This window comes from Hydra vulgaris, chromosome 06 (assembly GCF_038396675.1).
Source record: "Hydra vulgaris chromosome 06, alternate assembly HydraT2T_AEP".
In the NCBI taxonomy this organism is placed as follows: domain Eukaryota; kingdom Metazoa; phylum Cnidaria; class Hydrozoa; order Anthoathecata; family Hydridae; genus Hydra; species Hydra vulgaris.
The window spans coordinates 26,489,723-26,505,000 of record NC_088925.1 but is presented as its reverse complement, the minus strand read 5'-3'; the positions used below and the strand labels follow the sequence as shown (position 1 = coordinate 26,505,000).

At 28.5% G+C, this 15,278-nt stretch overlaps 1 protein-coding gene across 1 annotated transcript in view; it reads right to left on the bottom strand.

Annotated features, from left to right (window-relative positions):
* The window catches only part of LOC100214946 (REST corepressor 2), a 33,992-nt gene extending 32,860 nt beyond the window's left edge, over window positions 1–1,132 (bottom strand). The window contains exons 1-4 of the mRNA XM_065799724.1: window positions 919–1,132; window positions 773–829; window positions 550–630; window positions 1–33 (exon numbers count right to left, since the gene is read on the bottom strand). The exon at window positions 1–33 is cut by the window's left edge and continues 20 nt beyond it. Coding sequence (XP_065655796.1) covers window positions 1–33; window positions 550–630; window positions 773–829; window positions 919–988 — 241 coding nt within the window. The 5' untranslated portion in view covers window positions 989–1,132. The remainder of the gene's footprint in view (window positions 34–549; window positions 631–772; window positions 830–918) is intronic.
* Between the last annotated feature and the right edge of the window lie 14,146 nt (window positions 1,133–15,278).

Below are 15,278 nucleotides of genomic sequence, written 5' to 3'. Positions count from 1 at the left end.
ATTTATCTTTTGCTGTTGTTAAATATTCTTCTACTAAAAATAAAATGTAAAAATTGTAATTTGACTTTTTTAATTTAAAACAATTTCAGCCTCAAATAATAGTTGTTTATTAATGATTCCTTTAAAAAAATCATATAAAAAAAAAAGATAAAAATTGCTTATCTAACTTTAAATATAATAAATTTAAATACATCAAATATCAAAGTTTAATAACAACATTAATTTTCAAATAATATGTAAATATTAAAATATTATATAATAAATATTATATATTAGATATTATTCAAAAATAAAAGCTGAAATCAATTTTAGAGTTTAGTATCGATATTTGAAATATTAATACTAAATTTTAAAATTGTTGATAAAAATGATAGTTGATTTTGAATATTGAAAAATAATAAAAATATATAAACAAATATAAACAAAAAGAAACAGAAAACAAAATATTATAGGACAAAAAATTGACTTTATAATGGCTGTTTTAATTTCAATCTAATACAATTTTTTTTAAATATGCGTAATAAAATATCTATTGCAAAAAATACATACATTTGTTATCATTTATTTTGTCATAAGGAGACCAAACCAACAGTGGCTCCAAATAAGTATTTTCATCATCAACAACTTTATCTATAGTAAATTATTATATAATATAAAATGAAGTAAATATATAACATAATGTAATAAATTGTGTTTTCTGTTTTTAAATATACTCTATTTAAAATTTTTTTAATTAGTTCGATATACTGAATGATATACCAACTATATTTACCTAGATATAATTCTGGTATTTCAGCTTGATAACGTGAGCCAACTCGCATTCCTTTTTCTTCGAAAATAAATTTAAAAAATTATTACATAAATTTAAAATTTATATTGTTTTATGTATAGATAAATTTATCTGAAATGTAAGCAAACCATTCTTTGTCCCTTCCTTGGTAATCTTATCTGACTTTTTTTCTTCGTCAATTTCAGAAGATCTTACCATTTTCACGGTGAATTTGATTATTATTAAGACGAAGACATATATTTACGCAAAATATCTACGCAAAAAAAAAAAAAAACGGTTTTGTACTTATAATTTATTAAACTTAATATTTATAATATCAAGTTAAGACGTTAATTTCTGTTTGAAGAGATTTAATGTAATCGTATAGCTTAGGTGTTTCAAAATACTTCTATTTTGATGACCAATATTCAACCGATTGCTCATTATTTTGATAATTTTATCAAAATTTCTAGACAAAGACTTTTTAGTTACAAATAAACAATCGGTAGATGTACTATGGGGGCCAGACTTCAGTGGGGGTTTGAATTCACCTAGACCCCCCAAAAAGCACCCCTTTTGACGACCCCTTTAGGTCTCCCTTAAGTAGTGAAAAAAACTTTTTTATACCAGTAATTGAAAACCACCCACGGAAAACTTTTTATACCTACAGAAAAATTTTGGCAACCCTACATGCCTTTATTGTCATGTACTATCAAGCGGCCATTCCATGGAGGAATGGTTATTGATAGGTCAGTCAAAGAAAATTTAATTTGAGGAAAAAATATATATGATATAGTAAAATAATTTTTTAATGTGAAAGACGTTGTTGACCATCTATGTCAACTAAAAATACTGATACAGCTCGAATAGGAAATAATGATACTTTTTGGGAGAGCGTTACATATACAAACCCTAAATATATTTCTGGAAACCTTATTTCAATATACGATGAGTCGAATTAAGAAAAACGATTTAGAAAAAACGAGACCAATGATTCAAATTCGTAAAAATGATCATGATAAAACGATCAACTATTATGCAGCTATCTCTCTTTTGAATGATGCCTTTATCAGTGAGACCAATCAACGTTTTATGTGTGGCGAGAAGTGCCTAGAAAGGATAGGAAAAAAAAACATGTAAAATATATTGCTTACCCTAAGAAAGCGGGTGATGTACTTATTACCTTTCAGATCGCAGAGAGCATGAAGAAATTTTTTCGATTAGAAACTTATTACAACCTTTTAATATAAGGAGTAATAATCGTTTCCAATCCAAAAACTTTTAGCATGGTTAAAGAAAATACGAGTCAGAGCGTATCTAACGCAATAACAAAGGTTATACTAAACTTAGACACAACAAAGTTTTATTATAAAAAAGTTTACACTGTTCGAGGTATAAACCTGCAAAAGTTAATGGGGAGAAAATTTCAAATTGAAACACTTTTATAGAGAGTAGGGTGTAAGATTGATACAATTGTAAATTTCGAATCATGCACTATAATGAAAAATAATATATGATTCTTGTAATAAAAGAAAAAACATACATATGATGAAAAAACATACATATGATGAAAAAACATACATATGATGAAAAAACATACATATGATGAAAAAACATACATATGATATACTACCTAGCATAAGCTTATTAATAAAATGGATCTTATACTAAGAAAAACTAAAAAAAAAAGAGTTAATAGAAATTACAAAAGACAAAACAGCTTTTGATTGTTATCTTAAAACTATGAATAGTGGTAATCGATATCATCTTAAAATTGTTGGTGATACCGTTGCCTTCGATTATGTTGCACGCAACTCTCTTTGAAGAGTAAAAAAAAAGCTTTATACTAATAGTTTGCTTGAACCAATAAACTTAAAGATAGCGGAAGATATAAAAGAAAAAATACAAACTGATATCAACAAAGTAAAACCTGAAGAGATCCATTTGATTAAAAACGATAATATGTAAACTACTTGAACATTATCATGATAATCCTTTTCCCAACATTTTGTACTAATAAAATTTATAATTTTTTTTATTTTTTAACTATTTCGTCATTTTCATAATAAGCTATTTACAAAATATTTTGAGTTAAGATATAACCAGAGCAGGCAGAAGACAAAAATTATATCATCTAGCCCTGTTGTATCGTTTACACTATCATAACTCTATCGTAAAATTTCACAATATCAGTAAAATAATATAAATACTTTTAAATAAACATTTTACATTTTTTTACACATAAAAAAAATATTTTTACACACATAAAAATGTATATATCAAAAAAGGAAATAAATACAAATTTAAATAAATAAGCAAAAAAAAATATGTTCTGCTTTTTTAGCAAACGAAAGAAAAGTTAAGAATTAAAAAAAAAAAGTTATTAAAAATAAAATAGAATTTGAGATATGTCACAATCAAGTAACTGTTTTTTAAAATAATTTTGAAAGTTTGGAGTGAAACTATAGTTTTACTTTCAATTGGAAGGAATGAGTTCCACAAATGTGGCCCTCGGTATGTTATTGAGAAATTAGATTGTTTTAATAAGGTTTTTGGTACCTAATAGTTATGCAATGGATGCTTTGTTTGATTTTTATGATTTATAATAACAAAAAGGTCGTCAAAAATATTTGGCAGCATACGATATTTTAATCTAAACATTAATAAAAGAATACTGTAAATATTTAATTGGTAGACATTAAGCACTCCAACCTTTCTAAGCAGTGGATTAGCGCTGGTGTATTTATTAGCATTTAATATAAGGCGGCTTGCTTGTTTTTGTTTATTTAAGATATGCGTTAATTTTGATGGATAAGTGCTGGCCCACGCAATATTACAATAACTGATATAACTATGAATAAATGAAAAGTAGATAAGTTTTTATCCAACATATGTCTTGTCTTGTACATAATTCCAATACTCTTTGAAATTTTATTTTCTATTAAACTAATGTGGCCTTTTAAACTTATTTATTTGTCAAGTAAAACGCCTAAGAATTTAATGCAGAATTTAAGTTGTAAGCTAGTTTTTTCTATTGAAATATTTGGGAGTTTAAGGGGCAAAGTTTCAGATTTGTAGGATTTAGAAAAAAATATATTTGCTTTTAGTTTTGTTAATAGAAAGTTTGTTAGCTTTCAACCATTCATTGAGGTTGTCAAGCTCACGATTTGTAGTGATAAAGACGATTCGTAGTGTTTAAGTGGGTATAAAAAACCTGAGTGCCGTTAGCAAAAAGATTGAAGTTTAATACACTAGAAGATAAGTAAATATCGTTTATATAGATAATAAATAATAAAGGCCATAGAATAGATCTCTGTGGAACACCGCAAGAAATGTTTTCTAGTTTGGTACAGGTTTTGTCATAAGATACACATTGCTTGTGATTATTAAGATAATCACAAACAAACCGCTTTTGTAAATAATTTTTTAAGTTTGTAAATAAGGATTTTATGGTCCACATTATCGAAGGCCTTTGAGAGGTCAATAAAGATTTTGAGAGGTCAATAATATCAGAAGATATTATAAATATTGCAAAAAGTCAAAAAATTAAAAAAGCTTTAACGGTTTATAATAAATTAATACAAAAAAACAACTTATATATCAAACCGAAATACTGACTTCAAATACATGAAAAAAAAATTTTTTGTCTTAATTTTTATAACGAATGGAAAAAACTTGCAATTAGAATAGAATAAAGAATAGCGTTAGAGAATAAACCATAAAAAAAAAAATACGCCATGGACCCTTTGAAAGCGCAAGCTCTTGCAGATCTTGAAGATGTACGTAGTGTGAAAAATTATTTCAATGCAAAAATACCTTTCAGCTGTTAAAAGGCTGAGTAAACAAAAAGAGCGCATTAAATCTATTCCAAAGCAATGGTCTTCACTGAGACTAGGCCTATTCTACCTCCTAGACCTATTCCACTTCTAAGACTCCTGAAATCAAAAAACCCCAAAACCGAGACAACTTTCGAACAAAGTGGTTTGGGTCTTTATAGAGAGAGCAATAGGTCTTAGAGATGATGAGGATGAAGAAGATTTACCAAACTTTGAGATAAACAAATTAATCAACTTATCAAATATAAAGCCGAACTACCACTAGGTTGCAGGCTTAAGTTTGATGCATCAGTATTTATAAATGAAATGTTACCAAAGACTAATGAAGTAATAGAAAGTATTATTAAAAAACACAAACAGAATGTATCATTACCCAGCTAGCACACTTACGTTGGGGCAACGTATGTAAATACATCGCGAACGTCAGCTATTTTCTCCGATGCAAATACAACGTCGATCCAATTTTTAGTTTTATCGTATTTAAATTAATGAAAACTATGATTAAAAATAGTTTGTAAAATTACATTGATCCAACTATTGAAGTAGTATATATGAAAGTGCAACGCTATTGAAATTTATAAAAGCTACGAGTGAAATCTTTTGTTCATAATACAATAGAAAGTTGTAAGTAATTCGACTTTTGTCGGATGACTTTTACGTAATCGTAAACATGAAACTCCCTAATACAACCTAAAAGTTTTCAATACAACCGTCAGGTCGTCGCAAAATGTTGCATAGTATATATATATATATATATATATATATATATATATATATATATATATATATATATATATATATATATATATATATATATATATATATATATATATATATATATATATATATATATAAATATATATATATATATATATATATATATATATATATATATATATATATATATATATATATATATATATATGTATATATGTATATGCATACATATTATATAATATTACTTTATGCCTGATCTTAACTTCGCCGCATTATTCACGTAAAGTACAAGCCCAGGAAAAAAAGTTCTATAGAATTTCTATAAACTTTTGAAACATATGGTCTATAGAAATTCTATGGAGTTCTATAAAACTTCTATAGAATGTCTATTAATTTCTATAGAAATTGCTATAAAACTTTATTTTCTATAAAATAAAAAGTAGAAAAAAAAGTTCTATTAGAATTTCTACAGAAATTAACAGAGATTCTATAGAAATTTTATAGAATTCTGTAGAATTTCTAGACCATATGTTCCAAAAGTTTATAGAAATTCTATAGAACTTTTTTTCCTGGAAAATTCACTTCATTTCCTATCGAAAATTCAAAAATATTGAATTTGTACCAAAAAAGCAAAACCATGCTAATGTTCCACAATTACGTCCGATTGAAAACATTTGGTCTGAATTTAAAAGATTGGTGTATAATCAAAATTGGTAAGCTGAAAATCTAGATAAACTTAAAAAACGGATCGATTTGATCCGATGTACTGTTTTATCTCATTTTTCTTGATTTTCAATCAAGAAAAATGAGACAAAGCGATTACATCGGCTAGCTGCGGACACATTTACAAGAGTGGACACTTGGTTGTTTGTTTTCATGGCATGAGAAGCTATTAAGTATATTTAATTTTTTTTTTTCATCTTTTTTTTTTTATTATATTTTTTAATGTAATAAAATTGATCATTCCATTAAAAAGTTACCAAATTTTTAATTGCACAAAGGAATTTTAGCATAATTAACGTGAATAGAAAGAGAAATATAAGAGTTTTATGAATATTATTAAAAATTTTAAAATAGAAATGATGACTTTCTTCGCAAGATCACATATGACATTTTTAATATAATAAGTTTGTCATACATGACAATAACATTTTATCCTTTTGATGGTCTTTCTTTTACTTCTGAGCAAAGATAAGAAATTGGAGGTTCTAGAACCTTGGGTTCTGAAAAAGGATTTTGGAACCCTTCGTGTAAATCATTGTTTGAAACCCCATTGGGTTCTAAAACATCTTTTAATTGGAGATCCAAATCCTAATAATAACCTGGGTACCAGAACCCCTTTTTCATCTAAAGTGGTTTAAATAAGTAATGCTTATATTAAAGTACCTTACTTTCTTAAAATTTTTCAAGGAACTAAGAAGAATTTAAAACATAGAGAAATAGAAAATGGTTACAAATGACAACACTCAGCTACAAATTAATTTAATGTAATACTTATAAATACGTTTATGACATATAAATAAAAGTTAATAAAAATATAGATTGCATTTATATTTTTGAAATGTTATATTTATTTCTTTTTATGAATTTTTTTTTTTAATCTACCATTTTGAAATGATCCAATACATTAACAAACATTGTAACGGAGAAAAAACAACTCCAAAATATACTTTTTTATTATTAATGTTAGTTCACTGCCCAAAGCCAAGAAGGTCAATACAGTCGAGGAGGCTAATTTAAATGTGGTTTCAACCCTCTTTCAATTCTATAACTCCAAAACACAAACCTTAATAAACAAGGCCGCTGCGCGGAGAAACAAGTTGAGCGCGATACTATCAGGGACAAGGCGAGATCTAAATTCGAAACTTCTTCGAGGTTTGGAACCCCCTTCGGAAACTAATCCCAGAGAAGTTCTGGGTTTGAAATCTTTTTGGGGTTCTCTTTTGGGGTTCTTCATTTTCCTGTGAATAGTTTTTTTAAGCAGACTAGCTGTCTTTTACGTAAATTCTCCATTTCTGTATAAATTAAGACCCTTTAGTTAGGTTCATTAAAATTCTGCTGTATAATGTTTTCTGGGTGTACGCTATTTTTTTCAAAATCTTCTAAATCAGCAAACCAAATAGCGTCTATCTGCAAACAAAATAGCGTCTAGTAAAATACAAGGTTTGCCTAAATCATTAATATAAATTAAAAATAAAAGTTATTCTAAAATTGGCCCTTTGGGGGCCCCGCAGTTTATATTTTTACATTCAGTTTCTCCGCAGCTAAAAGAAATGTATTGTTTACTATCTGACAAATAGGTCTAAAACCATTTAATAATCAAATGTTTAATTCCGTAATTTGTAGTGTTTTGAAGAGGTTATAATGATCAACAGTATCAAATGCTTTGCTAAGATCAATAAATATACCTAAAGTATATTTATTTTCATGGAATGACTAAAAAATATTTTTAACAAGACAAAGAATTTCTTGGAATATTTCTTCTGATCTGTGGAATAATTCTTTTTAAATCAAAATTCTTTATTATAAAAAATATTAATTTCTAGTAAATAGTTAACAATACATAATGTATTTTAATAGTTTTGAAAAGTATGGTAGTATTGAGATGTGTCTTGTAACATCATAAATTGCTAGTCATAATATCTGGAGACGCTTGTAATATCTCCAGATTTTATGACTGGCACCACCCTTGCAAGTTTAAGTTTATCAGGAAAGACTTCTTTTTCCAGAGACATATTAAAGATATGCACGAGCGGAATAAGAAGAATACGAAATTGATTCTATTATTACATTACTGCAAACATCATCAATGTCTAAATTAACACATACATGGCTATGCGACTTTGCAATTAAAGATTCATTAATAGTTTTACTACCATTTATGGTAGTAAAATTATTAATGAATCTTTATTTGCATATAGTGAGTTTTATTGGAAGGCTATTACAATTTGTATTTTGACGTTTTCGCTTCTATTTTTTTTTTTTTTTTTGGTTATTAAGGGGTGCTCCTAGAAGTCCTTACAATCTTTTCACAGAGCACCGTGGAAGAGAGTTTAACAAGGAAATTCTAAACACTTCTCGCTACACCTCCTTTCTTACCGATGTCGCAATAAGCAGGACTCAAACATCAGATCTCTTGGTTATAAGCCAGAACTCGAATTACTGCGCCACATTTTTCACAAATTTCGTTGTTCATAATTAAATTTTTAAACTGTTTAAGAAACGTTTTTATATTGCCGGAATTATTTTATAGATACGACAACAACAGGACTAGACAATAGGACTTCCCAGCCGGCACTCAGAAAAAAGTAACGCTTGGTTTCTGTTGCTTGTTTGAAACCTTCTAAAACAAAAAAAAAGACACGTGGCAAAAAAAGTTTTTGTTCCGTGAAATTAACTATTACTATTTACCAAAACACCAGTTTTTAATGGTTTCACCGTTACGGAAACGTTGTATTTTATTATACTAAATATCCGTAAAGAATGTGAAATAATTGCACGCGACATTTAAATTTGATTTTAAAACATCAAAAAACACGTGTCAAATAAACTCGAGTAAAACTGCCCTGGAAATAAAGGTGTTTTTGGTTTACGCCTGGATCGTGACAAACGCGTGTCAATACTGGTTTTAATTCCGAACTCTACTTGCTCCTTTCATGTTATAACATAAATATAGTAAATGATTTGTAAATAATTCCACGCCCAAGCAGAGTTGTTAACAAGGCAAAAAATAGCAAGGCCAAGGCCACACGTTACAAGGCCAAGGTCAAGACCAAGCCCAAAGGTTACAAGGCCAAGAGTTTTAAGGTCAAAGCCTATGCAAATATTTTCAAGACCTTTCTCTTTACGTAAAGGTCAATTGTTAACAAAACTGTAATTATAAATTCACGTTCTTTAAAAGACATTTTTAGCATTTTGCAAAATTTATATGTATTTTAAAGCGAATTGTGTATATATTTACTTTTATATAAACACAAACAATATGTACACTGAACTCGGTGATGAGATAGTTTATGTCTTCTTCTTACTCGAGCCTAAATTTACATATGTAGTATGTATTTATTGTAAATTTATCTAACGGTAAACTTTTAAACAGGAAAATTATCAAACGGCAAAAAAAAAAAAAAGAAGCATAAAATATTTAAGCAAAAAGTTTAAGACAAAGTAGAAGATTTTTTTTTTCTGTAAGATTTTTAGAGTTTTATAACATGAAATGAAATTGAAATTTAGGTTAGGTTAAATAGAAATTTCACAATTTCTAATTTTTCTGCATGGATGGATTGATTGCAATGGCTTCAATTTAAATATAGTTAAAATTCGAATTACATAACACTTACCCAAACAAAAGGCTTATCAATGTTATGTTACATAAATCAGTTAAGTTACTCTTATTCCAAAACTTTTCAAATATTCTTTCTCGATACATTCATTCCAATTAATTAGATATTGTAAAATTGCAATTAATTCTTTTTCTCTTTAGTTCCTTTGAGAATTAAATTCTTTATAAAAAATTCATTTCGATTTCAAAACAAATGAAAAACTTCTTTATTTATTTAAAAAATAAATAACAGAGTAAAAATGCCATGCCTAGTTTCCAAAAGCATGATTCAGGGTCCCAAGGCAAAAAAATGTTCATATTTGTGTAAATTCATCAAACATGCTGAAAGAGTGTGATAATGGTTGTTTTTTTTAGCAACCCTCGAGCTGTTTAAGAAACACAATAAGACACTTCAGTTCCATCTAGAAGAACTTTCTCAACACCAAAAACAAGGAACAAGAATGCTAGCACACTATTTGAGCTGGAAAACTCAAAATGAGTTCATTATGGCATACGGTGAATCTGTTGTCGCTGCTTTTTTTTTTGCTGATTTATTTTTCCATTATTATTGATGGAACTTCAGAAGTGCTGCTTTTTTTTTCGCTGATTTATTTTTCCATTATTATTGATGGAACTTCAGAACGAAAGTGATTTATTATACTGAATAAATCACTTTCGTTCTTCGATTAGTCCGCCTGGGATCTGACATCCAATGGATAGTAAAACAATCTTTTCTGAAGGTAGAAAGTCTGGAGAAAAAAAAGGGTTCTGACATAGCAAAGCTGATTATAGACGTTTTGGATCAAAGCCAAATTAATCCAAAAAACTACAGAGGCCAGGGGTATGATAACAGGGCTAATATATCCCGAGTATACAAAGTAGTGCAGACCACCATTCTCGAGAAAAATCTTCAAGCTTTGTTCATGTCTTGCAGTGCGCATAGTCTTAATCTAGCAGGCGTTCGTTCTGCAGAATCTTCTACTGAAGTCAAGAACTATTTTGGCAACATATAATTGTTGTATAACCTGTTTAGTAGTCATTCCATGCAATGAAAAATTTTGACAGAGACAACTGGGCAGTCCCTTCACCAAACGTCCCAAACAAGATAGAGTGCGCGCATAGAGGCTATCCGGTCATTATCGAAACGACCAAAAGAAGTACTGAGGTCCTTGAAACTTCTTGAAGAACTTGATTTAGAAGATCATCAACTGACTTTAGTTTAGGAACTCAAAAAGTGGATTCAATCCCTTGAATTGTCATTGTCTTGACTTCTTTCTGGTTCAAGGCTTGTCTATGTGTGAACGATGTCTATCTCCTTCTTCAATCAAAAAGCATTTCTTTAGATGACGAGACCAAGTTTAAATCAATTAGAGTCTCTAGAAGACTCTAACCGATTATCATGACCGACTACGTTCCTCTTGACCCCAAATCCTCCAAAAAGCGAAACTGTTTACATTTGAGTTAGCTTCGTTTGGGTTTCAAAACGATTTTTTTTTGAAACCCAAACGAAGGTGAAAAATACAGAATGGAATCTTATCTGCTCTAGCAGATAAGATACCATTCTGTATCTTATCTGCTAGAGCAGCGTGTCAATGTGAACAATAATTACGTTCACCTCAAAACCTTTACACAAATCAAAAGGTTTTGAGGTAAACGTAATTAATGTTGCTCTTGACACGCTGCTCTAGCAGATAAGATGCAGAATGGAGACAGCTCAAAAGACGACGGATGTGTTTTTGTTTATATGGTGTTTTCTATCTCCCTCTCGTGATAAAGAAAAACTTAGTCAGAAAGAAAAATGCAAAATCCTGGCAAATTTTAACGTAAATGATGTAAAAGAAGAGGAGTTGATTGAAGAAATCCATCATCTAGATGTTCTGAAGTGATCAAATATTTTTGGATAAATAGAATCTCATACTTCTATCAAGTTGCTCAACAGAAAATACCAGAAAGGTCTTAAATCAATATTTCCTTCGATCTGCATTTTGCTTCGCATTTTTAATACAATCCCAGTTTCAGTGGGTGACGATTAAACATCAATTTGTTCCAAAGTTATCACACTCGGGGCATTTAAAAGCCTTGTTTTGAGAAAAACGCAAAAACAGAAAAAAAAAAATTGAAATTTCACAAAAAATATATAATATAACTAAATTATGTTTAAAATAAAGTTTTAGAATGATCCAGGGGAATACTGACTTCCTTCAAAGTTTTCATATTTGTCCTTTGATGATTTTGACAAGCCTCGTAGAATCTTTCGCTGCTTCTTGGATGACTCTACATTTTTATATCCAGCTAAATAAATATGTTTTCAATTTTGATTATCGCACAAACTTGATGTAAATTTTCCAGGTGTTATGTTTAACTGTTCATAAACTAAAAGAGAACTTTTTCTCCCAATATTAAAGTTTGCTAAAGCATCGTATGTTCCAAATTTTAACTGTGTTAGATTGACATACTTTTTTGGGATTCAATCCCAAATCATTGCAAATCATTAGACTTTTGTTTTGATTTTGTGTCTGCCCATGCAAACATTCACGTAATAAAAATTCCTCACTTAAATCTGCATACATTGGTTTTAAATGTTTTATAATTGATAGTGGAAGTCCTGCACCTGGTTTGTACATTGATTTGCCTGTTTGTACATTGATTTGATTTATCTTTCTGATATCTGCTTCAACTGTTTTCACCAATTGGACAGTGAGTGTGCCGGTTATTTTCCTTTGATGAGGCAACATGAAAAAGTGTAGCATGAATGGATTTCTTCATGCCTTGTAGATTGTTTTTATTACTTCTTACCGCAATCTCATAATAATTCTGAAGCTTGTCAATAAGACTGTTTGTTAATTTTCTACGACCACAGAGGTTTTTCAGGGTTTTTTTTAATGTTCTTAGATGTGTCCCAACTCGTTTCTGAACGTGCCTAAAACATTCTAACTTTTCAACTTCAACACCAGAATAAGTAAATTTCACAGCTGGATAACTTTACTGTCACTATTTCCATAAAATTTAATATATTGCAATCTGTATTCTTTGATAGATCTACTGAAAATGCGTTTAGCACCAGTTACTTCCATACTTCCTGCTGAGCCAATACAATTTATATTACAACTATGAGATTTGTACCAGTTTTTGTAGCTCTCTGAATTCTAGTTGACATTGTTTACAAAGTCTACTCATTGGCTTAACATCTAACACTTTTCCATTATCCATCGCCAATCTTGTCACAAGCTTTAGATGTATAGAAATATTTTCTATATCCACAAACACTGCAGCAACATATTAAATTCGAAGCATATCCTTTTTTTTCCCACAAAGTTCTATTTCAAAACCAATCTTTTATCGTTAATACACTGTGGACAACATAAAGATTCAAATATAGTATTTAAAATTTCAACATCAATTATTCTATAACCATTTATTTTTTCATCATTTTTATTTGAAATATCCGTTTTAATATATTCAATCTTGCTGGCTGATTTTGAAGTACTAGTATCAATGTCTGACTATTTTTTTGAGTTTGCCATTGATGTTGGTGATGATAAAGTGTGTTGGTTACCACAAAAAACTCTTTTCTTTCCAGTAACTCTAGTTCTTTGCTTTACTCAATCTTTTCTTACCATAATTAAGACTAATTTTTAATAAAATTTGATAAAATATATTCGTATTACACTTAACAACTCATATAAACAAAGTATATATTTGCATTTTAGGAATGTTTAAGAAACTGAAATAATTAGAGGCAATCGAGTCAAATGTAATTTAAGCAGAGTAGATAATTAAAGTAAAAACAAAGTATGTATAAAATATATAAAAAGCTTTTATATAAGAAGATTTATAACTTTATGTACATAAAGCACATAAGTGAGCCTCTGAAATAAGCAGAAGCTTTATCGTTGCTATTATTAAACTTGATGAGTATGGTTGAAAAAATTGAAATTACTCCACTTTCCTGACATTGTTTACAAAATCTCTTTATTTCATAGTGATCTTGATTAGTTTTCGCTTCCGAAACAAACAAAATATTTTTTTTTTTCAATTTTTACTAAATTTATGGGGTACTTCCCCATATATATATATATATATATATATATATATATATATATATATATATATATATATATATATATATATATATATATATATATATATATATATATATATATATATATAACTGAATTATACAATATATATAATATAATTGGGCTTTATAATGGAGTCCTGACGCTTTAATTTCCATTTCACTGAAGCTTTAATTTCCAGACCGTGAAGTCTCAAGTTCTCAAGTAAAGACTCGACTCAGTGCTGGAATTATTTTAACTATTGCAAAGAAATTTAGAAAATAGAAGGTTAAGCATATAATTTTTTTTTCTTCCTATAAGCGTATGTACTTTATGGACCCTTAAACGAATTTGCAATAACAGTAAAACAATTAAATGATTTTAGTTGATTCATACTTATACGAATGAATCTTTAAAAATAAAAAATATATAAAAATGCAACATTCAAAAAATCAAATCTCCCAAATATTCCATAAAATTAAATAACCCATTTATTTAAAAACAAAATAAATCATAATAAATGTTTATTCAGATATTCAGATTTCGCAAACGTTTCATTTGTAAAAAACTCGTAGACGATTTAGTGGCACAAGACGCTTGACCTTTTTAACTGTTACGTATACTTTTTTTAAACATGCAAATAAAAGAATCCGATGCCAATAAAAGACGATGAAACAGGTTTAATTTATTTAAGACCGTATTTGTAAAACTTTCACGAAACTTTTCAATAATCTAAATGGTAGCCATTTCTGGCTCTACAGAAAGCGTGCCAAATGAAAGAGTAAATAATTCAGTAAATACAAACCAAAAATAAAAATTCTATGAAGTGTTTTGGTCATAGCATACGACGGGTGCAAGTCTGCAGAGAACGAAGCCATTTCCTGCCAAATGTACTAAATTGATGAGTCATTATGACAACATGACATCATAACAATACTAACACAACATGACATCATCACAAGATTGCATTGTGACTAAAATTGTATAAAGCTTTTTCATAAAATCACTGTTATAAACTCAATGATGCGAATGCTTTCAAAATTTAATTTATTTTTAGTCACTCTTACAAGATGACAGGTTGGTTATAGAGAATTGTTAAATTCTCTGTAAGCAAGCAAAGCGCGTCCACTAGAAGCTATTGTTTAACTTAGTTATAATAATAATAATGGTAACAATAACGGTAATAATTTGACAAATACGTGCGAAACTGTTTTCAGTAAATCGGACCACCTCCAGCTCAATAATATCTGTATTTAGAAACTATAGATTCCTTCAAACGTACGTAACGAATCAAAACAAAATGACCAACTATTTCATCAAATAAACTTGTTATGACAGGAGCAAAGTTTGTTATATGAAGTTTTAATACTTATTGTCTGTTGCATTAATACTTACACTATACCTTAAATTATGTAAAATTATATTAAGATATATAACCTATAACTAAATTATATAAATATAAATTATTAAGGAAATATTTGTAGTATAATTAGATAAAAAGTGTTTTATTTAAATCTTTGATCCTTTAAAAAATACGTTTTAAATTCAAACAATATGAGGAAATGAATTTAAAAAGAAAC